The sequence below is a fragment of the Centroberyx affinis genome, unplaced genomic scaffold, assembly GCF_046629955.1.
Source record: "Centroberyx affinis isolate AG114_WGS23_722 - 3 ecotype Tasmania unplaced genomic scaffold, CSIRO-AGI_Caff_v1 ptg000429l_1, whole genome shotgun sequence".
In the NCBI taxonomy this organism is placed as follows: domain Eukaryota; kingdom Metazoa; phylum Chordata; class Actinopteri; order Beryciformes; family Berycidae; genus Centroberyx; species Centroberyx affinis.
In genome coordinates, this window is record NW_027279093.1 from 67,220 (window position 1) to 94,872 (window position 27,653).

Sequence of the window (27,653 nt, forward strand, 5' to 3'; positions counted from 1 at the left end):
AACTACTGTTTCTACTCAACTGAAGAGAACCAAGTGAACTTGTTAAGTATTTTTCTTTCTTTTTCTCCAAAATCCAGTAAGGCCTAAACAAAATATTACACCCAGGACCAAATTGTGAGTCAACACATCAAAACATTCTATAAAATGCGATGTTCAAACACATATCAAATGTTATTTATGACGTCAAGCCATAAAATGTATTATGAATGCGTTGGACTGTAAGGTGTGTTTTGTGTGCAAGTCAAACACAGGAGGATGTCAAACAGCTACATACTGTACATATTATGGAGTTGCAATATTAATGAATGCATGCCGAACCTATTGACAATGAGTTTCTGAAGGTGCAACAACAGCAAAATAGTGAGTGGAAGTGTAAGTGAAGGCAAAAGTTTCCTCTCATGGGTCGGTTTCAAAAACACATGTATCATGAACGTATGGAAACAGATAAATTGGCATTGCATTGGTAAGAGTGGTGACGGACAAATGCAGATTGATGCAGATTTCATGCGGAACCGTTTTGGAGTTATTCATAATTGACAGTCACAGTTTTTTTGTACAAGAAATCCACATTGAAAATCAAAGACGAAGATGAACAGAGATTTGAACGGTGTTATGTAAACCTAACGCATTATGAGGGTTGACATCGATAAATCAAGAGACAATCACAGACACATCCAAATGTCCAAAGAGATATCTGAAACATATTTTTCTATGTACACTTTTTACACTTAGTTTTTAAATATTGCTATTAGAAAATGATAAAACACCTATTTACTCCACATGGTGGAAAAACAAGAAAATAAATCAACAAGAGGGACATGTATAGTGCTGTATTCTTGATAGACATTTCTTTTCATTACTCTGTGATGTCCAGAATTATCCTGGTCAAGACCAAAGATCAAAGTCAAAGGAATTGGCCAACTTATCAAACATCACCAAAGGCAACACTTACAATCTGCAGCCAAGTTCCCCTCGGCTGCGTTTTCCCTGCCCCTTAAAGCTGATTGCTTTTGACCATCATGTGAGACACTGACCTGGTTCAGCATGCATCAACTATCTCAAATTGAGAGTGTTGATGCTGAGGTTCATAGAACTGTGAAGTGATCAGTCATCTATAATCAGCGCTAATTCTAATATCTCAAGTCTGGTAGAATGGGCTCTTTTCAACACTGTCTAAACAGAAAAAAATAAATTCAATGCTCTGTTTAGACAACAATAATAGATTAGATCTGTGTCACACATGATGAAAAAAAGTCAGATTTGAGGCGGCAGTGTAAATCAGATCTGACCGAGCAACCTGTTATTTGGTGAACCCACTGGAATACAACTGTCAAGCAACCCCACACCACACATTTTCATATTTCCCCTCCTTTTCCGTCTTGTTTTAGACTATTTTAATATATAATATCTATTCACAATATCTTGTACAGTGCATTTGCCATGACAACCAGTTAGAGAAAAGAAACTCTGAAATGAATAAGGCTGGATCACTGTATGAATCCACAATGATTAATGTAACAAGAACAAAGACGTCGGGTTTCCCTATATTTTACTCCACATGAACCCATAAGTGTTCCAGGTGCACAAAACTGATGATTTGTAACTACTTGCATAAACTCAGCAGCGGTCAGTCTACTGAATATGGAGTGTTAGAAAGTCAAATAATAAAATAATAATCTAGGTTTGTGTGTGTGTATGTGTGTGTGTGTGTGTGAGAGAGAAAGAGAGAGACAGAGAGAGATTATGTTCTGATGTTACATCTCAACCATTAATCCTTTGCTGCTAAAGATAAAATTTCAAATATACTAAACATGGGATGGATCCATAGTGTGTCATCTTCACAGTCAAAAGCCATTGATTCTCTTGGTTTCCGCTCACAAACAAGTCCGCTAATTATCCGCCAGATATTTACCTGAAGCAAAAAAAAGAGAAGACGAGTCAAAGAGGAGAAGTCCAGCCATTCAATTCTAAATCACTCTGGTAGAGTGTCTGGGTTTGTTTCTTGTTCGACAGACTAAATCCTACAGCAACTTAATTCAGATTGAGCGCAGTCAGGCACCATGACATCATGCAATCCCTTACACTCAAACTGACCTGCAGCAAATCTCTTCTTGACCAGGGAAAGCCTGTAGCCAGTCCCTACCAGCTGGATGTCACACCCGGACAGCGTGCTTCCCTCACTGGTGAACTGGACTGCCAGCTGGGAGGGCTTACTGGGACCTTCTGTCAACTGGAACCGGCCCAGCAGAGCCCCAACTCCTGCAGGACAGAGACATGGAATTAAACAGTTATGGTGTTGAAAGTTGTGGGGTTTTTTTGTTTTATGTTTTAAAGTTTGGGTCTGTATGTTGTAGTATATAAATGTTGTTTTGTCTGATAATGTAATGAATTAATAAAGTCTAAATCAATCCCTCCGTCAACCCATCAATCCATGAAATCAAATGTAGTTCCCAATAATGCAATATGCAACTTTTTCACATTAAAATACCATCAAATAAATATGATATATCATACATGATCCGTCTGTTTTAGATGTCTGTACATGCCTAAATCTCGTTTGCCTGAAATTGGCTTTTTAATTATTTTTCTTAAAAAAAAAAAAAAGTCCAGTGAAATGAAGACAGAAGATAATGAGAGTGATGCTGAGGTGAAAGAGGAAGATGAAAAACATGAAGATGAAAAAAGATGAATACTTGCCTCCGTTTTCAGATCTATGAGAGAGGCTGGAGATCTTCCACTGCATTGTCCGCTGCTCTGGGTTCCTTAATAACAAAACCACACCGTATAAGGAGCAACATTTTGTTTTCTGATGTGCATTTGTCCATGGGAAAGATGTAAAGCCTCAACCGTCAACACAGCAAATACAGCTGTTAGCCTAACAAACTGCAAACAAATTAGAATTAGTTCCAATATATCTGCATCCTCACCAGGTGGCAGGGGGGATCATGGCCTGGAGTTTGGCCACGCCTCCATCCACAGGAACCAGGAAGTGGATGTTGTGTAGTGGCATGGGGGCGGCCATGGCCTCTGTGTTGTATTTGTAGTCTATCCGCAGGTCCGTGCTGGTAGCATCGCCTCGCCAACTCACTGCCAGGTTGAGAGGAGTGGACTGGATCCCATCTGCCGAGACCTGAGGCAGGGGAAAGACAGCAGACAGATAGATATATAACAGATAGATAGATAGATAGATAGATAGATAGATAGATAGATAGATAGTGGTGATTGCGGCTGACCTGATATTTGATCATATCCACGTTGTAGTATGTTGCCTGAGGCTTCTGCTCAGCCACTTTCCTCAGATGGCTCATCAAGTTTGGCATATTCACCCAGAATTCCTTGGTGTGTACATTGTCCGTTATGGAATCACTAAGGGAGGAGAGGTATGTAGAGACGTACATATCATATATCATGTATGTATTATTATACAAACAAAGAACTACATGTACAGTTAATGTGTTTGTGTGTGGTATATTTGCATAAAATGTTGCTCCTACCAGCACAGCAGCTGTGGATTGGGGAGGACCTGCTCCAGTCGGTTGTAGTTGCTGATGCTGAAGGTGAGGACGGGCTGAGTCGGGTGGCTGGCAAAGTGCCTGGTTATGCCTGCGGGGAAGGACAGCACCATCTCCCCCATGATCTTTACCACACATCTGGGACACAGGGAGTGAAGAGGCAGTGAGAACGCACACATCGGGCTGGATGAAAACTTAAGCTCCCAGAATCCCTTTGGTATCTAAAGCTGAATGTCAAAGAGGATGCCCGGCTGCCAGAAATGCATTCACTTTGTTAGTCTATTACAGAAACTTGTCTCCTCGGTCTCCCCGAAGCTATTTTTCTCTCATCTTTCCTTTTGCTGTCAATAGAATTCTTACTTGAAGACAAATTGCTAAAAGCATGCTCCACATTACGATACAAGTGATTCATTTTGCTCATCATGACTCAAGACTGTCAACAAGATGCATAACCTGCCTCTGTGTTACATCAGCGTTAAACCTGTTTCTATCATCAGTGGGAGTTATTCATATTGGCAAGAATGTTGGTTATTGCGACTGTAACAGAATATGTTGGCCTACTTGCTGGGGTCGGCGCCTTTGAAGTAGGCATTGATGGTTTCAGTGAAGGCAGCTGCCACTGGCAGAGTGTCCTGGGGTCCCATGGTAAGTGGGCTGGGTCCTCTGGAGCACCCTAAAGCACACACACACACACACACCATGGGCCTCGTAGATCTACACCTAAACAGTCTCCTCTATTCCTCTGAGGTGTCTCTATCTGCTCAAATGATCAGCCATGGATTACAGGCAGAGGGTAAAGGGGTAAAACCAAAGAGAAGCAACAGGACAGAAGCAAAACTCAACACTCCATCTAGAATCTAGATTCGAGGTCAACAGAGTGAGCTGACATGGAATGGGATGGGTGGGAATATTCTCACTTAGTGGACTTGAGCGTGGACAGGAGTCAGGACTGCATGGGGACGGCAGGTTTAGAGGAGGACAGGTGTATTCAGCCCATGCACAGGTGGCACTACAGTAGTGGTTTGGCTTGACTCACCTTCAAAGGCTAAATAAAACCTGCCGTGGTCAAACCACACCAGAGGCTGTGGGCCCTCTGAGTGTGCAGAGAGATGAGGGGGAGAGAATCATGGACAGGAGAGGACAGGACGATGAGTGACTGCACAACACGGACACACACTGAGAGGTGAAACAAAATGCTACAGGGGTGCACACTTGTCCCTCGCTCATAGATTCCCATCCACACCAGGTAATTTTAGACTGTAAGTAAACCTAAACTAAATGTCTATGTCTGTATTAGCTGGTCATGTCGCTGATGCGTGATTTGTCTGCGTGGCTGAGAGTGATCCCTGTCCTGGTGCTGTACCTGTGGTGGACATGTTGAGGTCCCTCCCTAAGGTGGGGGTGGATGCTGCGCTCAGCGAGGTGATGGAGGAGATGGAGGAAGAGCTCTCCGCCCGGGCCAGTGGGGCAAAAGGCGGGGGGCTGCCTGAGACCGGCGGACTGAACGGCCGAGCCTGGAGTCGGTACACAGCAACACAACACTCTATGATTACAGTGAAAACACAGTGCAGAGGGTGATCACACACTCACACGCCTGTCTGAGGCTACAATTAACAGTGACTGGCATGATTTCTGTCTGTTGAAACACTTCATCTGTTGTCTAGGACTGAAAACTAACAAAAGGAAGACTAGTGTCTCTCCTTTAAAAAGGAAAATACAGACTGAGACAATTAACAATTAATTAATAATTAAGTTATTATAATATTAGTTATTATAATAATGGGATATTTTATAGATGCCTGAAGGGAAATTCTCTGTTCTCTTGCCACTCCTCCAAATGTGTGCAACATCAGAATAAAAAGTAATCATGAGAGAGGAAGGACAGAGAAATGAAGGGACACCATACCAGGTCTGCTATTGGTTTTCCCGGGGGCAGCTTTGGTCGCGATGACGGTCTAGGAGGAGGAGGAGGAGGAACGGGACTGCCTCCTGACTGAGGCGTGGCAGGACGAGCTGGAGACGAGGGGCCTGTGGCACATGCCGGGGCTACAGTTAGCCTTTTCATTAGATCACATATACAGATTTTTCATTCAGTGATAGCACAGTCATTTCCCATCATATGTTAATGTCTTTTTCACAGAGCGACTACGCCTACAGACTCACCAGAACTTGTTTTAGATAATGACTTGTGTCCATAGTTTAGACGGTATAGACACAGTGGGAAAATAAATCTATGTAATATGTAATGGTATTTGTTGTGGCTAATCTGTCACTCTACACTCAAAAAAATCAGAAAAATCTGCTATTATTGTGAGATGATTTCAGTTGTTTTCAAATCATTTTTGTTTTTGTTTCGAGAATTTAAAATATGTGACTCTTGCAATAATTGTGCAATAAGGCAGATCACTTCACCTGATTCAAGACGATGTCACTTGAAAAGTTGAGTAGTATTGGAAATAAGTGAAATGATCTCATGCAATTAAGAAAAATAAGATTTTAGGACTAATTACAAGATTAAAAGACTTGTTATGAGGGACAACTTTTTGCAGGGAGTTTGTCGGCTCAATTCTATATATCTATACTGATCCCTCCCCGCTCAATCGAACTAGTGGGAAATTACTAATCAGTATTTAATTCTATCACATCCTAACACACAGAACATCTGCTAATAATAATGAGTCTGAACAGCTGTGATATTTGACTTCCAAAATAAATAAAAAAAGTCACCTGTGTACTCAAGGCTGTTTTCAAGAGCAATAAGATTGTGCTAAGCTGCTATAGCAATCTGCAACATCTTATGGAAAACCAGGTCTCACATTTAACACAGCTGTCTAAGTGAAACACAACACTAGACATATTTCAGCCCATCCCATCTCAACATATGACTCTCAAATGATTAGCTGTCTCCACCAGACTATTATTTGATTCTTCTGGAAGCTGAAAAGAAAATTATATTAGTATATTATTTTCAGATCAATCCTTCTCAAGGTTGGGGCAGAAGTGCAGTGCAGCTGCAGTGTTACATGGAGCTCATACAGCAAAACCTCTATCATCTGCATAAGGTGGTGATAGTACTCAATAATAATCCTCACACCATTTCTCTTTGCTTTGATAAACTGTAAATAATGCAAATATTTTGAACAGTTGTGACCATGTGACCTAGTGACCATGCATAGCAGATACCTGTATAGTAGGAGCTAATAATGCGCAGTTTTGGGGAGTAGTTTCCCTTCATGTAATTAAACTAGTAGTTTAACTAAATTAAAATTAGTGTTTTTAGTAGTTTATTACTTTATTCATATTGAGGCTTAGTTAACTCCTGCAACTTACTACTTTTGGCCATAAAAGAAAAGAAAGGAACTGCATTTTTCACCCATGTATTTATTTTTACATTTTTTATTTACTCCTTTAATTGTTGAGGTAGTAAAAGTCAAATGTTATTTTAAGTATGTTTATTTAAGTACAACAAAAAGTTAACATTCCTTCCAATTTGCTCTATGAAAACCCAAACTGGGTTCTTTGGTTTGGGTTTGTGTGAAAATGCAGGAATGATTGACATTACATAAAGCAAGTTAACATTTGTTGCAGTTCTCCCTGTGATGAACCAGACTGGGTTATTTGGTTTGTATTTACATCCAGACTCTAGTTCCTGGCAGGCAGCTGTCAGTGTGAGAGCATTATAAACACAGAAAGTACTGTTTGCACTTTATTTCAAATAAATTAGGCCAAAACTTTTGTTAATATCCCAGTCAGTATGTTTTTTTCTTTTGCAGTCTTTTGATTTTGTATGATACAAAATAGTTTGAACTTCTTTTTCTAGTGAACTTTAGTAAACAAAGCTATATTTCTACAGAACAACAGAACTGATTCCAGCTCACTGCTGGATAATATAAAAATGTAAAACCTGTTAATGTAATAAATAACAGCAAATATTTACATTAACTGGCAATTATTACTTCATAATGAAGTATGAGTAGTCATATTATTGCATTATTCTCATTCTTATGGCTTATAACATTATTTGTTAATATTATTATTACATCATCAGTTAAAAATATGTTACACCCTTTATGAAGTTATAACACCGGTTAATATAACAATATGATGTTTTTACATTGTCCAACATTTTAGCACAGCAACAGGTTTTATTACATTTTCAACCCATTTAGAGCAATATTTCATTACATTTTGAAAAGCTCTGACATATCAGTTGCTATAAGCTTGTAAAACTTCTTCCACAGAAGCTTCTCACACTAACAATGAGTCAGTTCAGTCAGGACGCCCTGCCAGCTCTGATCCAGTTAGAAACACCCGAGGAGATACAGTTTTCAACCTTTTTTTGCTTTTAATGTCATTTTCAAACTGTTTCTTTATTTTGTTTTGTCCATTTAGACAGAATTTTATGTTTAATATATTGCCATTTGATAGCCTACAGGCAACATCTGTCTCCTTATACCCATAAACCCTTGCGTTTTATGGTCATTTCCTGTAGTTGGTTGGGATTACTTTCTCACTCCTAGGAAACCGCACTGCAGTTTGCTTGAGAGGACTGCATTTTCAGGCACCTCACTCTGTTTTTTTTAGTATCACGCAGGTTCAAATGGCATTGTTCTCACCTGCCCAAATGAACCAAACTAAATGAGTAAATGCTCCAGATTTCTTTTGAACCACTCAAAACATACTACTACATTGGAAACTTTTAGAAAGAGACCACAGTACTCACTGCTGCCTGAGTAGGGCCCCGGGGAAGACACAATAGACCTGTAGGTGGTGGGAGGGAGAGGAGGTGGCGTGCCCCTGAAGCTTGGCGTCAACTCTCTGGGTGAGCCCACGAAGTCTGGGATATCGTCTCTCAGGTACGCACCCTCCGGAGTCCTCTTCCCCCCGGCGCCCCCCAGGACCAAGGGAGACGGCACTCCCACCCGGGGAGACCTCCGCTCCGCTGGCAGAGGCGGGACGGGGCTGGTGGGGGCAGGGGACGAAGAGTACTGCGCGAACTGCAGCACCTCCTCGTCGAACGCCTCGTCGTCCAGGCAGACCGGAGGCGAGTCGGAGGGGGAGAAGTCGGGAGGCAGGGGAGGGGCCGGTTCGTCCGGAGGGGGTCCCAGGACGATGGAAGGGGGCGAGTCTGGAGGCGTGAAAGGAGGAGGAGGTGACTCGGGCGGAGAAAGGGGCGGAGGGGAAGGCGGGGGCTCGTCGGGTGGCGGGCCGGGGGAGAGGCAGGGGGTGGAGGGGGTGGACGAGGGCGTGTCGGGGGCAGGGGACTCCGGCGGCGGAGGGGGAGCAGGTTCGTCCGGCGGAGGGGGGCGGTCGCTGCTGAAAGTGACCCATCTGGGAGACACCGCCTCCTCGCTGCTCTGGGGGCTGTCCACGGGGCCGAACACGTCGTCCAGGTCCGGGGCGGGGGAGCCGCGGTAGGAGGCGGGGGATTGGACGTTCAGGTAGATGGGGGCGGGGCTGCGGGAGACCCTTCCATTAGGTAGATCAGCTGCAAAAAATTAGGATGGAGCACTTAGATCACAGCCAGCCGTCATGGGATTTCACTGTACGACAGGTGTGCGATGTGATTATTAAAAGCAGAATTTACCGGAAGAGTCCAAAGGATAGCCGTAATGACTGGTCGATGGAATGTTTTTCGGAGGAAGCGGAGGAGGAGCTGAAAGAAAGATGACAGTTAAATGAGTCAAAGCACATTCAACAGGTGTAACTCCTAATACAACTAAGATAAAGTGAGGTTCATCCATGCCAGCTCACCTCCTGTTGGAAAGCCTCTGGTCAAAGGAGACTCAGGCCGTGGTCTCGATTCCCAGACATCAGGGACAACTGTGATTGGATGAGCCAGTGACAGAGAAACAGTCAATGACACCTCTATACTAACTACAATACTAACTACTATTTCATGTGTATGGAGCTATATCCTATTGATATGTGACAGACCATCATATCTGGAATAGCTGGTCTCTGGTGGCAGCCCAAAGAAGGCAGGAACGTTCTGGGATAGTCTGTCACTGCAATGGATAAATACAACAATCACAAACAAACATCCCTCATTTTGTTTCTCATTTGGCTGCTCGAAATGTAGTAAATCAGCTTCTTTTGCAATTCAAGACAAATCCGCACACCTCAAAGAGAAACATTGCCCAGCCTTTCTGTGAATATAATGAATATTATTGTATATATTAGTAAAAGTAAGACTCTGACCTTGGCGTGTCAGGGGCGGGGCTTGGTGTTGGGGTGGAGCGTCTTGGTCGGGCAATCTCCTCACCTGCGAAAAACATAAGAAAAACTCAACATCTCTCTGTTACACACTTGTATATGAACAAATGTGTAACACAAAGTAAACTGTGGAAGTGGAAAAGTCCCCGACGGATGTACTTACAGGACAAGTGTCTTTTTATCTGTCCCTGTAAAAGAAACAAACCAAATTTAGATATACATAATACAGGAATTTAAGATACAGATAATACAGGAATGTATGTGTGAAATGATATGCATATATGTGACTCAAATTTTCAATACACTGCAAAAAATGTCTATCTTAACAAGTCATTTAGTCATATTCAGCAATGAAATCTTATTTGTCTTAAAACAAATCATCTGCCAATGGGGTGAGATAATTCCACTTGTTTCCAGTGCAGTTTCATTTCTTTTAGGTTGTAAGTTTCTAGAAACAAAAGTCAGTATCTTGAAACAAGGCAGATCACTCCATCAGTATCAAGAAAATGACATTTAATTAAACACAGTTCTTTAGACAAGTTGATTTGCATTGGAAAAATGTGAAATTATCTCACTCCATTTTCTAGTATTGATAAAAAATTATATTTCAAGACTCAGTATGACATTAAGATTGACTAAAATGGACATTTTTTTTGTTGTGTACAGGTGTTTTATAATCTGTACTTAAAAGTGGACAAGCAGCAGAGTTTAGACAGCTGTGTTTTGCGGTGCGGGCCTTGAAACAGCCAGCAGATGGTGTGAGAAACTCACCGGGCTGCGTCTCTGAGACCAGCAAAAAGGAAGAGAGAACAGACCTGGGTCAGAGAGTGAGTGACAAATCAGTCAAATGGACACAAACTAAAACTGCACACCGCACCTCTTTACTTTAACTGCAAAGCCTTCATAATGCAACATGAGCCATAACACTTTTTCGACACCATGAACACAACATCAGCATCATGTACGCCCAACATTCACACAGCTGCGCATTGAATGTAGTTTGCTGCTCGGCGCATAAGCCCCGATGAAACCAAATCAATAGGTTTGGAGCGAGTGTTATGTTTACTGTGCATTATGTAACACAGGCGCTTTGCCAGACAGGTTGAAGTAAAGTTGGAACTGAAAAGAAAAAAGAATCAACAAAAGGAAGGGAGGACTTTCTATGCCTAAAAAGAGCACACACTTTGAGGGAAGGACAGAAACTACATGCAGAAACGGGGGTTCAACATCTTGCCATAAAGGCAATTTATAAAATCAACTACCACAGAAAGGAAAAAGTATCAAGCACTGCTACCAAGTGAACTCATGCCATGCTCTCGCTCTTGGTAGTGATACAGAGATGAACAAGTCAGAAAAGACAGGCTTACCGGACTTCTCTTCTACAAGATGCACAAGTCAGCAGAAAAAGAGAGAAGCAAAGACATGGAAAGAGAGAGAAAGTGTGAGGAGACAGTGTCACAGAGAGAGAAAGAGAGAGACAAAGCGACACACATTCAATAGATTCAGTCGCTAATAAGGAAATAAAAACACATACTAAAGTTGCGGGGTGTGTGTGCATATTTTGCCCCGGATCAATACTGTGTAACTGTGTACTGTGTAAGAGCAGGGGCAATTAGTAGGGCTCACCAGAGAGGGAGACAGCGCCAGGCCCCCCACCGAGGCCTTCAGCTCGTCCATGGAAGGAGTGACACACTTGGCACTGTCCGACACCAGCGGCTTGATCTTAATTTTGAACTTTTTCTTGCTGTCTTCCTCATCCTCTGAATCACTGGAGGAGAAGAAATGTTTTCCTCTGGAAGCTGGTGAGTAATTGTCAAGGACGATAAGGACTGAGATTGTAAAATGGAACCAATGCGATGCCTAATTTTTTAGTGTTGTGGTACTCCAGACCGGTCTCAAGGCAACATTTTAAGGGTCAGAAATTGACTAAAAAAAAATTGATTTCAAGAGTGGTTGAGAAAACAACTATAGTGTCATCATATCCAACCTTGTGCACATCATCTGTCTTTCTTTTTACTGTGGTTTGATCTAACAAAACTTTCCCTTACAATGCCTTCTGTCACATAGAGCGCTAATCTCTAACATATGTCCAATTCTATTTGACTAAAATGCCATTTTTGGTTTGGAATATTAGCAGAGAAACTGATGCAGCCCTGACTATGATGGCAGACCAACACAACTACAGTCTTGAATGGTCTTGAATTGGACTTGCTTTGTTCTGGTCTTGTATAGGGTCACAGTTAGGGTTAGGCTGCAGCATTTAAAACTATGATCCAGCCACATCCTTTTAAAATAAATAAATGTTCTCTCAAATACACACTCTTCACTTGTAGAACAATATTGCAGCACAGGAGTGAGATCTTAGCCCTCTGTCTCTGCCTGCTGTGCCCCAGTTAACAACGTTACACCTGCTGTAACTGACACTCCAGCTTTATCTGAGCCAAATCTTCCTGCTCACGGCGGACCATCTCCATAGTACCGGCTCTCCAGGATCACATTCCAAATCCAATTCCAACATATAGTTTACTAATTCCCGCGGGGGACAAAACATAGCTTTGGAATACCAAGGCATTCTGGGTCAGGGGTTAATGAGAACTATGTAACGTAGTGGCAACTGTAAAGCCGAATGCAATGTGGCTCTGTCCGGCTGCCCTGCACCTCGCTGCAGGGCTGGGCATGTGCCGTGTGGCCGGAGAGGTCTATTGATTTGGCCTATTTAATGCTGAGAAGCACTCGTCCAATGTGTCACTCAGCCAAACAGGTCAATAGTTTTGCAGGCAAGGGTCCCGAGGCTGGTGCTGCTTCCTGCCTGCCAGTCTCAGTCTCTGCTGAAAGGATATCATCTCCCTCCTCACCCGGTCTGAGGCTGAAGCCCTCCTCATCCACATCAGGAGATGCCTGGGAAACGGAGAGGAGACCAACAGGGACGACAGTCAATCGTAGCTCATCACACACTGTAACAGATGCGCTGCTAAACTCTCCTCATTCCTGTGAACACTGCATATAAATGCGGATCAAATTCCACTCAGATGTCTTGGCTGAGGCTGTCAGATTGCTGGCTGAAGCTCTTGCTGACTCACAGAATATATGCAGCTATCACTCTGTTCGCACAGTTTACGCAGTCATTCTGAGCCCAGCGTTACATGATAACGATCGCCACGGCACAGCAACTGTTTCACACCCAAAGCTGCAATGTCTCTGCTCAGTCAGAAACATAAAGAAGAAGTAGTAGCAGCGGAGCAGGGAGTGGAGGGCTGTGGACACTTACATATCTGTCCCAGTCAATCTCCCCATAGAAGCCATTGGGCGCCCCATTGGCCTTTTTCTGTCAAAATGGAGAAAAGAGAGAATAGCAAGAGGACAATATTGGAAAGCTTACCTCAAGTGACGTCAGTGTCAGTATTGGCATGACAAACATCAGGAATCTCAATGCTAAATTTTAATTGGAATAAACACCACAAACGATAAACAGCGCCAGAATTTCCCTAAAGTGTGTAACAGCTGTGCTGCAACCTGCTATGAATCTACTGCACCACTATGTAAAAAATCCAACCTGTCAATCTACAACTTATTACATCAGCAGGTGTATCATTTCATGTGAAAGATGGTACCCAGGCACCACACTGTCACAAATCCCGAGAAGAACAATACTCATTATTCAGAGGGGAAACAGGAGAAACAGGAGAAAATCCAAATGTACATACGCTTCCTTTCTTTCCACTTCCAGTTCCTTCTTTGTCAGGTGAGCTCCTGTTTGGAGAGACAAGGAGGAGCACGACGATCAGATGCTTAAGAGCCGAAGACAATCAGTGCCACAAAGCTTTTGGGGGAAAAATAAATCTCACAAGATACATAGTTACATAGCGTTTTCTTAATGCCTGCCAACGTCTCGAAAACACATTTCCAAGCTGCTAAATTATGCAGTGTTTTCAAAGTTGTACGGCTGTTCAACTTTGCATATTTATTGTGTCCCTGTATGCGCACGAGCAAACTCACGTGGAGTCTGTATCCTTGTCTTTCCTCCGTAACCCCAAGGCCTTCCTGGTTCGGTTTTTCAGTCCTAGTACAGTGAGATAGAGAGAGAGAGAGAGAGAGAGAGGGGGAGAGAGAGAGAGAGAGAGAGAGAGAGATGGAGATGGAGAGAGAGAGAAAACAACATCATAAAGAATTAATTTTAACAGTTTTAGAGTCTACTATTAAGTTAACTGTCTTGGCGGCATTTAAAAAGTAGTTAAAAGCAGAGAACGCAGCAGAGTGGGACGCTGATGTAACTCAAGGAAGAACACTTACACCAACCCTAATAACAGCCAGTTAATACAAACTGATGTATCAATGTGGGACACAAACATCCTCCCATCTAGGGAGAGCATACACTGAACACGGGGCACGCATTACATCATATAGATGCGGAAGCAATCCCCTTAAGTGTCCCCTCCTTAAATGTATAAGATGGAAAGGAGAGACAAGCCGGGGGTGATCAATTTGAACACTTCATTAGCGAGATTCAGGGGAGAGTGGGCAGAAATGTACAGCGACCCGTCTGCCAAACAGGATGCCAAGCCCCCCACAGCGTCGTCGGTTGGCACCACGCAGCGCCGGAATCAGGGCAACTAGAAAAACCAACACCAAGACACACTTTTAACGTGTACGGAGCCTGAAGGTTTCCCGAGGCGTCCCATATCAGTGAGTCTTGCTGGATGGGATTTCAGTGTAATACTTCATACATGTTCTTCATTTGAGGTTTGGGGTATCACATAGGACAATGATTCTCAACCTTTTTTACATCCAGGACCCCTAATTTAGTCCACATTCAGGCCACAGACCCGCATTTGATGAGATTTTGTCTCTTGGACCCAAATCTGAGAATATTTTTATTGTTAGATATGATTTTGTCCAGAATCCCATGCCTATCTGTATTGTAGGTAGAGAGATAACAGAGAAACTATGATCAAAATTGTCATTCTTCTACATTCTCTAATCGTGTTAACTTCTTGTAAATTATCAATCAATTCAACAATCAATTTGCTGGGGACTCCCTGGAACCCACTCAAGAGCCCCTGGGGTCCCCGGACCCCATGTTGAGAATCACTGACATAGGATGTAGTGGCTTTTCTTTCAACCCTACATACATCAGGTGAATCAACAAACATCTAAAAAGCTGGAATGTAGAAATGTATAATGAATGAAAGGTGCGTGCAGAAACACCCGTGTCGCCCATGAAACCCCTGCATTTGTCGAATCAGACTGCACAGACTGCCATGCACACTCTGTGGCTCTCCACACCAGCATTATATAGTGCTGATTAACACTGTAAATGTAGAGACATCACGCTGGACTGGTTCGCAGTGCCAGTCACTTGGGAAGCAGAAAGTCTCCCGGGTGCTGAAGGACATGCCAGGGCATGTGATGCATTAGCTAGCTGGGCCGCTCAATGGCAAAGGTTATTCCTGCGTGGCTCTGCATCAGTGGAGACCGCGGCGTAGAGCGAGCCTTCTATCCGGTCTTGACCTGTGTGCGTCTTGTGTGATAAGGTGTAAAAATAGAGAATCAATCTTGACATTGATATGGAACAACCTACCAAGCTGCGTGAAATACACTGATGCAGCACAAGTAGTACTGAGCAATCCAAACAGATTAGTTGGTTTGCTGAGAGCATGACAGCACAGCATGCACATTACATCGTGCATCCAAGGAGGACTGTTGTTTTGTAACCCATTTATTAAGTTTGTCTGAACTGAGCCCTAAGGCACTCTTTAAACAGAGAGATTATGGTAATTAATCATATTAACTGTAAATATAGTTGAGTTTGGGTCTTTTGATGTGGCCCCTTTTGATGCTAACTCACAGGAACACATAGTTTAAAGATCTCACATTATATGATTCAAAATTTCCTCTATTCATGTACATATATGATCAAAGTTGTTTAATGAAAACATTGTTAAGATTGATTTTGTTTGAGTGGTTAAATTTAAAGCTGTTGCATTTTCAAAAATCAATCCTTTTTTTACAGGCAGTTTCAGACCAAATCCAGTCAACACATCACAACTGGACTTGGTCTTGATTGGCTCCCCTCACTAAACAATTCCTGAAATCCTTCCAATCAGGCCAGTCTGCAGCATCTGACCTGGCATCACCCCTGAAGAGCCTCCAATCAGCAGGTTTACCTCATCTGAATCAGAGGAGCTGGAGTTGTCAGCCAATCAGGGTCCAGTATTGTGACTGTTTTGAGGACTTAATCCATTCAACTGAATTCAATTCAACTTTAAACTAAGCTACATTGATTTGCAAACATCATGAAGAACACAGTTGAAAACAAAATCATGAAAACTAAATAATATGGGACCTTTATACTAGAACTTTGGCAGGTGAGATTACCCAGAATTCAGTTTTGGACACAGCTCTCCCAATCCTTGTGCCAGCCTAAAGTCACTGTCTACTGATAATAACTGACTCCCATGTATAAAGCTGACAGTTCTAAAAAGGTTAGTTTAAATACAGATTAAACCTAGTCAAAGATTAAAACACTCCTTTCAATGGCAAGCTCCACTGAGAGAGATTTCTTAGTCTAGGATTATAATCCATGTTCCTGAAAACATCTCATAGAATTACTACTTCATATACTGTACAGCTCATAAACACTGCTGCATAAACACCTGGGCAGTTATTACAGTATGCGTACTGTGATCATATGTGAGTCCAACTGGGATCAATCACTGAATGTGACTAGCGATGCCTAACTATGTCTAACTGCCTGCACTGTGTAATTAGTGATGCGGGTTGGCTGCTTGGACATGTGGCTAACAATGGCTATGATGAGCATGTGATATCTGTGTGGATGTGAGTGTTGATTTCTTAGAGCACGTGAACTAAGTACAATATCAAGGCAAGCTGACCGCAGGCCTTTTGCTAATAATAGCCACCTTCCTTCCATTACCACGTTGGCATTAATGGATGGTAAAGGCCTGGTATTCTTCATGCAGGGTGGGATCTATGATGGAGCTGCTCTGTGAGCATTGTAGATGTTTTCCAAAGCAGTGCTTGTTAAGCGACCCTAAACAATCCAGTTATTCATAGTCTGCTATCTACTTCATCCCCATCCATTACTGTTACACTATGCCTTTGTTCTGTGGTATGGCCCTTTTACTATACTTTATGTGTATAACAAAATATATTTAAGGATCATTTTTCCTATTAGCATGATATAATATTATATAGAGTTGCAACGATTAATCGATTAATTGATTAGTTGTCAACTATCAAATTAATCGCCAACTATTTTGATAATCGATTAATCGGTTTGAATAATTTTTTAAGAAAAATAAGTAAAAATTCTCTGATTCCAGCTTCTTAAATGTGAATATTTTCTGGTTTCTTTACTCCTCTATGACAGTAAACTGAATATCTTTGGGTTGTGGACAAAACAAGATATTTGAGGATGTCATCCTGGGCTTTGGGAAACACTGATCGACATTTCTCACCATTTTCTGACATTTTATAGACCAAACAACTAATCGATTAATCGAGAAAATAATCGACAGATTAATCGACAATGAAAATAATCGTTAGTTGCGGCCCTATTGGCAGCAGTAGTATGAATGGATCCAGTTGTATTTGCAGACAGTAGTGTGTGGTTTAGATGAGATAAGAGCTTCCTGGACTGCTCACATCTCTCCACAACTACACATTCATAGGACACAGCCTTAGTGTGTAACCTTGAGACAGAACTATAAACTACACACACACACGCACGCACACGGTCACATGTATAAACACACATGCATGCACACGCACTCACACAAACACAACAAGACATCAGCAAGTGCGGTACTACACCGCCGGGAGCATCAGTTCTCCCTTTACAAATCAATCTACACCTCACACACTCTCTCTCTCTCACACACACACACACACACACACACACGACAGCCACGTCACATAGGACATGAAGCACAGGTGTTCCAGAAATCCATAAGGCATTACACAGCACATCACTAGATTCACTGGCTCTAATAGCCCAGCAGTACAGATGAGGGCAGGAGGAGGGAGCAGGGGGGAAAAAAGAAAAATAAGGGAGGAGAAGAGGAGAAGGAGAGCGCAGATAATTACCTTGCATCATGATTGCAGATTTTCATTCCTATGTTGCCCCCGCACGCACGGTGGGAGACGGGCCGACAGCAGGACAGGCAGACAGAAATGGAGGAATCCAGCCGGCTAAAGGAGGATGCCTGGGCAGGGCATAGCCGATTCTGCACAGCTCCCCAACGAAGCACGATGTTGATTCCCTCCACCCCCGAGGGCCCAGCTCCCAGACACCCGCACGGAGGGGGTGGGTGAGGTGGGGCGGGGTGGGGGGGAGGCTGAGAGGCAGCGGTGTTGCGGGCAGGAGAGAGTCCCGAGGAATCTACAGCAAATCGGGGGAAGGGGGTCCTCTCGGTGCGCGTTAGGCCCCGGACGCCCCAGCAGCACCAATGCACGCCATCTCCGAGAGGGGGGATGCTGAGAAAAGGCAAAGGAGAAAAAAACAGAGCAATACAGAGAGGGAGAGAGAGAGTGTGAGAGAGAGAGAGAGAGAGAGGCACACCGGGAAAGACAGAGAGAAAGGGAGGGAGGGAGTGGGAGGCTTGCTGATGTCACATCTGCACTAAACCAATCCCTGCAACCATGGTCACATGGCTGTTGTCCCCTGATGCCTTAGCAGCTCTCGGCTTGCCTAGAGCAGACACTCCACAGCCGACTGCATACATATTTGCAAGGTCTCACATAATGCAACGCACTGACCATGCTGTTGTACTGTGGCAACACTTTTTCTTCACAATGTGTCATGGTGCGTCGAGGTGAAATGTGCTTTTGAAAAGAAATGGCGCATTCACCTCGAATTCTGCTTCTCAGTGGACATTTACATGCGCTTGTCATTCAGGCTGCAATAATGTTTCTGTCGTCGCACAAAGATGCGCTGTACTGTAAGACGACAGCGTGTCCAGCACCGCAGAGTGCACACTGTCAACTGTAATAATACCACAAGCTCACTGGGAAGAGGAGGAGGAGGTGGAGGAGGAGGAGGAGGAAGGAGGGGCCTCCAACACTCACACTTTAGCCTGATAAAGAGAAAGCGAGCGCGGCAGAGGACAAACGAGCCTCCCGCTACTCTACGAGTGTTGTACCTCTGTAGGAAAGCTGAGATGCCAATAGTGAAAAGCAATGGTATGATTATTCAGCCGCTTTTAATGGCAGTGAGTCGGACGCAGCAGAGTGACTCACTGCTCACTGGTAGGGAGAGGACAGATGGGGGAAGGCAGTTAGAGGGTATAGTGTGTGTGTGTGTGTGTGTGTGTGGGGGGGGGGTATTGGAGGTTAGGTCAGGAATGGGGGGGGGGGGTTCTGCTGTGGGGGGTCATATAATCTCAAAAAAGGAAGACACAAAAGATACTCTGATTCAAATTTTGTTGTAAATCTCAGATTGTGGGTATTTTTTTAATCTCCCTCTCGTTCCTGTTCTCCCTCTTCTTTCTCATAATGGAAAGACATAAGGGACCCATGGATGTCAATGAGTTGTATTGGGCTGGTTATCTGACACAGACACACAAAACCTGTAGGCTATTTTATACCGTTCGCTTAGTGTACACCAGTATCAGATTTAAGGCCCCTGAGGCAAACAAGTTAATCATTTACCAAACCGTGAGACCAAGACTATTTAGAGAAGAGGATGCAGGCCACAGAACCTTTATTCAGGATCCACACTGCCTTGGTTTACTATTCCCACCAATAAGGTTTATCAGTAGCTGGCATCCTGGAGTAACTGTTAATGAGCTTACCTAACCTGACCACAGGCTGCTCCCGTGTGCTTTCCTTAACCAGCGCCTTATGTAAGATGCCATCCATGGGTCACAGATCAGAGCAGCTGGGATTAGCAAGAGAGCGCCGGACAGAGGAGAGCAAAACACGAGGAGAGTGAGCTCTGACCTGTGCATGTGGGGCTGCTGTCCAATACTGCCAAATGTGGCATTACTGTTACTATTCGTGACTTCACATCTGAGATAAACAGTGGTAAATGAAACGTGTTTGGTTGCTCAGGTAGGTACATTTCTATACACTGGGATCATGGCAGACATCATCTCCAAGGGAAGAAAACGGTGAAGGGCACTGCAAAATTAGCCTCAGTGAGCAGGATTTTGTGTGTCAACAGGCGGCTTACTGGGTGATTACAGCCTAGTTTTATTAGAGCCAAACCCACTGAATTCAATTTGATGAAAGCTATGGATATCACTGAGGACATGAAGGCCTTCGCTGAGGCCTATCTGTGGAAAACATGAGCAGTGACAGGATTACTTTGCAGTGATTCCTCTGGCTTTGTGTGGCTCAATACTGCCACCTAATGTCTTCAACAGTTAATATGGGTTTGCATGAGCTGTATTTTTCTTGTAGCAACAGTTCACTCTAAAATAACCATTCCAAGCATCAGTCATCATCATCATCATCCTCAGCATCATCATCATCTTCATCTTCATCTTCATCATCATCATCATCATCATCATCATCCTCAACATCATCATCATCATCATAATCATCATCATCGTCATCATCCTCAGCATTGTCAAATTAGACAGAACCAAAATCTTACAGCAAGTTGAAATGCTGTCATCACCAGGACTTGTCATATTGATTAACCAAGGAGTTGGTTGGCAGATCAGATGTTAAATTTGTCGATTAATTTTGGCTATTTAGCGAACCTTAAATGAGTCACAGAATTCCTGGTTATGTCTCGCTCTGCACATTGTAGCTTGCTTGTTACAACTTGTCAGAATATATTGCCTACCTTCAAGCAAAAGGCAAGAATTGATTTGGATACAATCACTTTTGGTGATTGATACCCACTGTTCTCTTCATAATATATCATGAGTAACAGTCTGGATTCAACCATGAGAAACCAAACACTTATCAGTTATCCAAAGTTAACCATAATTGTATGTACACCAAATCTTGGCTGAGCATGATCACAGATCAGTAATCACTGCCTTTTTGGTACCTTTGGAATGGAGTCCCTGTTTGTGTCCTTGGTGGCCATGCGTGGCAGCCCAGTGATGTAGGGTGATGTTGCCCATCCTCTGGGTGTCATGACAACACGACTCCACTGGGGCTGACGGGGTGACAGCATCAGTGTAGGGCATGTTGGTGCTGTCGGCCATGGGGAGCCGCTGTAACCTTGCCACCGCTCTGTCTCCGCCCGGAGCCTCTCTACAAGAGGAACAGATGATGATTAATTATTCAACAACTCTTTAAATCTACTTGCATGTAGTAGAGGCAAGGGGCAACTTCTGAATGATTTCTGACTTTTGGTAAGAGATTACCAGTCCAGTGGAACCTTTCTATATCTCTTTCTAACTCTCTGTGTATGGGAAAGTACTTCACTATATAACTCATCACTAACTCCCATGACATGCCATTTCTTCATCACATATATTAATCTTATATCAATTGTGTCACTTAACTATGTAACTCCATCATAAATGGGATAGTTTCATCCACTCCACCACTGACTCTGTATGTGACGGTATTAAATCCCAGAGCAGCGCCCCCTGCAGTGTCGTGTAGGTGATCTCAGTGCCAGGAAGAAGTAGGTCCACGGTGCACTAGGAGACTCGGCTGGCCTCCTCCAACCCAGCAGCAAGGTCGACCATGCCCCAGGGCAACGACTGTATAAATAAGCTGGTTCTAAATGGAGACAAGTTCACAGGTTGTTCCATTTAGATGTAGAAGTAAGGCTGTCATAAATATCACTCTGGAGAATTGTATTATTTCTGAAATGAGACATACCACAAGAAAGCACTTTCTCTCTTCCTAACAGGCTGTAGTGAGAGACACTGGAAACGTTTTAATTAATTTGCAATATCCTGTATATATACTTGCCATTACCACTCTTTTGCTGCACCTGCTTTGCTCCTCCTCTAGAGCTTGCTTTCCAAACCCAGGGTTTGTCTCTGCGGACGGGACAAATCCTCCGCTTTTTCCACTCATGGCCACTACTGGGAAACAAGCCTAAAATGAACAGAGGGCACAATGCTTATTGTTTTGTCAGCACGCATCATGGTGATTGTATAGTTAGTGTAAATCTCAGGTTTCAGTCCTCTCTCTCTCTCTTTCTCCCCTTATTATAACTGATGTCAGGCAGAATTTCACAGAGCTGTAAGGCAGTGTGTTGGACTGAACTGACTGCTGTCGTAGCTGCTTGTCTAAAACTATGAATGAGTATCATGGAACAGAAAGATAAACATGTTTTCTTCATCTGATGTGCTATTTGACAGAAAAACTGTGTATTTGCAAAAGGTCCACAATTCCTTATACATCAAAGGCATTATTGGGCATCATTGCTATCTACTATTATTTCTATCATGCTATCTAGTCTTTATGATATTGCCTTATTTTCCAAGCCTACTTTCGGTAGGTACAGGTGAGTACTCTTCCTTTTGCTTCCACGTTAAACGTGTTGGCAGCAAAAGGAAGAGTCCTGAGGGAAAGTTAAATGGCTTTCTGAGCCTCAAAACAGAGTCAGGTTCAGTTCAAACTACACTGAAATCAATAAATGTATTAAGTCCTGGTAAGCTGAGGCCCAATCCACCTGCACTTTCCCCTTGCTATATTATCAATATAAGGCTAAACAAAATCACTACACTTTAAAACTTTACTATTAAAATGGTCCTTTCTAGATAATTTTGTATCAAATGATTGTTTATATCTAGGAGGAAGGGATTCCAAACACTTTTACCATATCTGACATTACCAAACCCTGACAGGAGAAACTACACATGGGATTTACAATAAGGTCCAAAGTTCAGACCCATTGCCTTTGTGGGATGTGGCCCCTTTCCATGAATGTCACAAAGCCTGAACCAAAAGACGTCAACAGCAAACATCATTCGATATTTACAACAACTTTTAATCAATCATTATACTGGTTGGCTTGCATCAAAGTGCAAAGTATCAACATTCATGAATGGCAACATGGTTCATATGATGCGAAGACAGAGGAAATAATGAAGCATGACCTGTAAAAAATATTTCAATATCCGTTACAATATCTCATTAAATATTTTGTGATGAATTCAGTCATATTTGTGAGACACATTTATTGACTAATTCGTAATGAATGTATGGTTCAGTAAAGGGTCAGTGTTATGTAAATCAAAAACAGCTTAGTCATAGGAAGTGTGTACAGGCAGAACTCACACTTATCGAATGTTAATTACCTACATGTCGTTATTTTTATACTGACAGAAATCTGCATAACCCACAGAATAAACACTCTTAACTGCTTCCAAGACGGCACTAATCTAATCTTCTTTTTCAGACTTGTAGCATTTTCAAAAAAGCACAGGCCATGATCACCGAGCTTTGAGACAGATGTGGAAAGGTTTGGGGGAGAGGATAAAAATGCCCTGATTCTCCAGGCTGACTTCTTGCCCTGGGGGCGGAGAGATGGAGAACCTCTGGAGGAGGGAGGTGAAGAAGAGGAAGAGCTCCATTCGAGCCAACTGCTCCCCCAAGCACCCCCTTTTCCCTGAAGGTGGTGGAGGTAAAGAACGTTACTGGGTTATCATCTGCCGCACAATATATACCTCATCCCAAAGTGGGCGGATATGAGGTTTAGTCATTATCTATTAGTTTCTATTGAATACCACTGTCTAGTATTGACTCTCACTGTTGAATGTTTTTGTCTGTCTTTTCTTTTTTATTCCCTTTCAGTCTCAAGATGTGAATTCTCTCTTGCCAGTTGTGAATAAGAATTTGTGACCTGAAAGGATAAATAATATTAAATAAATCAGCCTATCAGTTAGTAACATGCTACTGCGATGCCACAATGTCACATTATAGACTTCAGCAGTATGTACTATCTCTTAGTCACTTCGCTTCTGTAACACTGGAGGAGGCAGGGCGATCACCCTACTCGCTACGTCACCCTGCTGCCCAAACTGGGAGTCACTCGCCTGCAGAGAAGGGGAAAAAGGCTTCTCTTTTCCGGAAGCGTCCATGCTCGTCCAGGAAGTGCTGCGGGTTGAACTGGTGCGGTGTCTCCCACTCTGTCTCGTCGTGCAACACTGAGGACAGGGTGGTCACCACTGTAGTTCCCTGTGGGATCAAGTTACAGACACACGTGGAAGGAACAGCTTATGAAGTAGTGGCTTATAGCACTTCATTATCACTGGTATCACATCACCACACATCTGCAATTATGCCATTCAACCTTTGAGAAAGCAAAAAGATGTTTGTTTCTCGTACCTGGGGGATGAAATATCCCCCTACACTGGTGTCTCTTGTGCACAGCCGAGGGAAATTCAGGGGGACGAGGTCGCCTATCCTCTGGGTCTCGTGGATGACAGCCTCAGTGAAAGGCATGTTGGCTCTGTCAGCCAGGCAAGGCTGCCTGAACTGACCAATCACACGCTCTATCTCCTCCTGCACCTTCTCTGTGGAGATAGAGAGGACTTCAAAAGGCCTGGACAGCTGATTGTTGATGGTAAATGTATTTTAAGTGGGCTGGTGTGTGGATGGATGAATGCTTGGGTGGGTGGATGAGGGGATGGATCGAAAGATATGGTGATACAAGAGTAAAGCGTGGTTACTTTAGCTGTTTTCTTAGTTATTCAAATGTTAATTGGTGTGTATACCGTGTTTGTTTGATGTCAGTACTCACCCTGTATTTCTGGATACTTCATCATATAAACGAGAGCCCAGCGTAATGAAGTGGTCATGGTCTCTGTTCCAGCCTCGAAAAGGTCTAGCGTGCTTATCACCAAGTTGTCTATGTTGAACCCAGCTTCTACATCATTCTTTTTCTGAACCACAAATAATTATGGCAAGCAAGGGAAGTGAATCAAGCATGTTTTTTGAATACACAGCATTGCATTGGTAGCAGGATAATAGTCTGAGGTATAAGAAAAACAATTTCAGCACAAACACACTGCAAAAAACAATCTTAATCTAGTACTGAGAGTTGAAATCTTCTGTTTCTTAAAACAAGTGACAAAATCTGCAAATGGGTGAGATAATTGCATTTGTTTTCAGTGTAAATCAACTTGTTTCAAGAATTTTGTTGAATCGAGTGTCATTTTCTTAATATTAGCAGATATTAGTGATCTGCCTTATTCTGCCTTGTTTCAAGACACTTGTTACTAGATAATTCCTGATATGAATTATACTGCACTGGAAAACATAATTATCTCACCCTGTTGGCAGAATTTTAAGCAAAATTAGACTGAGACTGAATATGAATATGAACATAAATGACCTGTTAAGATGCACATTTTTGCAGTGGAGACTAAAGTGAGACTTGTGTCTAATAAATTCAGGCCCAACCTTGTCTATTTGACCAATGTAGGCATCGATGAAGTCCCGGTGATCAAACGGGTCCCAGTCCCTCTTGTGTTTCTCTATCTCTCTTTTCAGAAATGAGACCAGTGTGGCGTAGTTGTCGATGACAATCTCATGGGGACCGGGTAAATGCTTGAACAGCCACGGGCAGATATCATACAGCTGGGGAAAGGGTCCGAAACAAAATTTAACTGAACTATACAACAACCAACAACAACTTTATACTGAGACGGAAGCGAAGATGAGGAGGAGACGCACAAGAAACATGGGTGACACAAAAAAGAACTGGACTTTATGTATGCATCCCTTTTGTGTAAAATATTTGTGTGCCCTTTGTTGCTTGTTGTAAATGTAATGTTTATTCATACACCTGCCACTATTTACACAAGTGAAAAATATGGCTCTTCACATGTAACTTCCTATACAGCTCTAGCCAAAGAGAGATATTTTTGTCCATCTGCCTTGTTACCTTAGGAAGTGGCAGCCGAAAGCTAGATTTGAATCCACATTCTGCCTGATTACACAACAGAAATCAATCTGTCCTTAGCTGGAGGTGTCTGACTCTACAAATGAATTTTTCTGCCACTGTAAACAGAGCCAATCCTACCTGAACTCTAAGTGTCCCTGCCAGCATGAGGGTCTGCTGCATCCGCCGAAGGAGGTTCTGAAAGTCTTCCGAATCATAGTCAAAACGCTTCCCAAACACCAAGGATCCGATGATATTGGCAACAGCATTGTTAATTAAATGAAGAGGGTTGAAAGGCCCTGTTAAAAAGAGAAGTAAATTCAGAAAGCAGGGGAGGGGTCATCTTCAATCAGTTCAAAACAGGACAGGACATTAACATTTTAAGACATTTTTCAGGTAATTGATTTTAACTAACATCAATTTCCTGAATTTTAAATGTTTAAATGTTAAACTGAAAATGTATTGATCCCAACCATGCCAGGAAATTTACAATTCAATTCACACTATCATCCATATCCACTTCTAATACCCTGTTTTTGTCATAGGTGAGAATGAAAGATTGAAAACAGAAGACAGAAAACATGTCAGCTGGTACCTTTCTCCTGTTGGAAAGCTTCACAGAGGAAGGTGCACTCCAGCTGACAGTGAAGTTCAAGGGTTCTTTTCCCCTCTCCAAAGTATTTCAGGTGGGCAATGGAAAACTGCCTCTGCCTCCTCCATTTGTACCCACTACTCATGGAGATGCCTTTGAATATGATAAACGCTAATTATAGAACAGCCCTCCTTAATAACCCCTCCAATGATAGCATGTCACTCATAAACGAACTGCGAGACTGTGGGAAAAGGAAGTTTCACATCTCACCATTGCCTTTGAAGATGACGTCGAAGAGAGGGGAGACAGGTCGATCTAAAAAACAGTCTCCCTGGGTCACCAAAACCTCCTTCACCAAGTTGTAGCCTGACACAATCACCAGCTTCTCTCCACCAAAGCGAATGCTGAAAATGTTGCCAAACTGCGCTGCCAACTAAAGACAAACCACCACAGAGAGACAAGTAGCTACACCAGACAGTTCTTCACACTAAAATCTGATATAAAGCATGATGACAGAAAACAGTACATGGACACAGCTAACCTAAACACACAGGCTGAATGGATGGTATCACACTGAAACCTAAGCTTCCTTTGACATGACACAAACAGAACAAAATGCAGTTTCAAATCTCTTACATGCTGTAACAGTCATTATGAATGAAATACAGGTCAGTGTTACTGTACCTTGTTAAAAGCATGGTAGTCAAAACCAGTGAACACATTCCCCAGGAAGGGCAATGCCCAGGGTCCAGGCGGAAAGTTACGAGGGTTTCTGTTCCTCTGAAAATGAACCACAAGGAGGAAAACAACGATAAAGAGAAGAACGCTCTTTGCGTCAAGCCAGTCCAGCGCTGAGAGGAGCAGCATGCTGGCAGATTGATGCAGAAAGTCTGTGAGAGAGATGCTGGCAGGCTGAGTGCAAAGTTCAAGTCAAGTCTGAATCCTATTCCTCCTACTGCAGTAACCAAGATTAGCTGAATGGAATCGTTCCCATACTGAGATGTCTTATCTGGTGTAATAATATCATCAAAATATGGAAGAGGTTACAGACTTTTATGACCAATGTAACTATCTGTATTTCTAAACTCACTTCTTCCCCTGTATCTCTTATTTGCTTCTATCTCCCCTCGCCTGTCTGAAACCATAAGTGAATATCACAACACTGTCTTTCCCCTCATGCTTGAATTGAGCATGGAGAAACTAAACACCCAGTGAGGTGGCTGCTAGTAATTCAGGGGTTGAGTTCCAACTCTTATGTAACAGCCTCTAAACAAATAACCAGGAAGACAAAGAGCGTCAAGGCCAGAAAGCTGATAAACCTCCACTTTGTTTCCCTTCCAAAAAAAACTAAACCCGAGACCATCTCTACTTATTTGCTTGTACTAAAAATCACATTCTTTCACTTTGAGTCTTTAAGCGTTCATACAATCTGTATGCATGCTGTCAAGACTCCATGGATGTCAGCTGAACCCATCGACAACACAGAAAATGATGTGCAGAGCCA

At 42.9% G+C, this 27,653-nt stretch overlaps 2 protein-coding genes across 2 annotated transcripts; both read right to left on the reverse strand.

The window, feature by feature from the left end:
- Positions 1-1,889: 1,889 nt before the first annotated feature.
- Positions 1,890-17,844, reverse strand: sgip1b (SH3GL interacting endocytic adaptor 1b). Its single transcript, XM_071516764.1, has 24 exons — positions 17,835-17,844; positions 13,725-13,788; positions 13,433-13,478; positions 12,997-13,053; positions 12,569-12,626; positions 11,355-11,530; positions 11,096-11,107; positions 10,500-10,511; positions 9,892-9,916; positions 9,714-9,777; positions 9,450-9,514; positions 9,267-9,335; positions 9,100-9,168; positions 8,236-9,000; positions 5,419-5,540; positions 4,876-5,026; positions 4,549-4,605; positions 4,074-4,185; positions 3,495-3,650; positions 3,234-3,366; positions 2,928-3,130; positions 2,698-2,762; positions 2,095-2,259; positions 1,890-1,912 (listed from the first exon to the last, which is right to left on the reverse strand). The coding sequence occupies exons 1-24, from the start codon at positions 17,842-17,844 to the stop codon at positions 1,890-1,892; spliced, it is 2,679 nt and encodes an 892-aa protein (XP_071372865.1).
- Positions 17,845-22,998: 5,154 nt separating this feature from the next.
- On the reverse strand, positions 22,999-27,016 carry LOC139642063 (cytochrome P450 2J2-like). The gene is made up of 9 exons (XM_071516766.1): positions 26,834-27,016; positions 26,420-26,582; positions 26,153-26,302; positions 25,699-25,856; positions 25,077-25,253; positions 24,415-24,556; positions 24,000-24,187; positions 23,708-23,849; positions 22,999-23,280 (listed from the first exon to the last, which is right to left on the reverse strand). The coding sequence occupies exons 1-9, from the start codon at positions 27,014-27,016 to the stop codon at positions 23,105-23,107; spliced, it is 1,479 nt and encodes a 492-aa protein (XP_071372867.1). The 3' UTR covers positions 22,999-23,104.
- Between the last annotated feature and the right edge of the window lie 637 nt (positions 27,017-27,653).

Bases quoted from the DNA above. Each gene is read 5' to 3' on its own strand.
- LOC139642063 (XM_071516766.1), bottom strand. From the start codon at position 27,016: ATGCTGCTCCTCTCAGCGCTGGACTGGCTTGACGCAAAGAGCGTTCTT. The intron at 26,583-26,833 runs GTACAGTAACAC...GTTTGTCTTTAG, and splicing joins ACTACCATGCTTTTAACAAG to TTGGCAGCGCAGTTTGGCAA. The intron at 24,557-25,076 runs GTTGGGCCTGAA...TTTGTGGTTCAG, and splicing joins ACATTGGTCAAATAGACAAG to AAAAAGAATGATGTAGAAGC.
- sgip1b (XM_071516764.1), bottom strand. The intron at 9,336-9,449 runs GTCTGTCACATA...ATCCAATCACAG, and splicing joins CAGCTATTCCAGATATGATG to TTGTCCCTGATGTCTGGGAA. The intron at 3,651-4,073 runs GTAGGCCAACAT...CCTGTGTCCCAG, and splicing joins AAAGGCGCCGACCCCAGCAA to ATGTGTGGTAAAGATCATGG.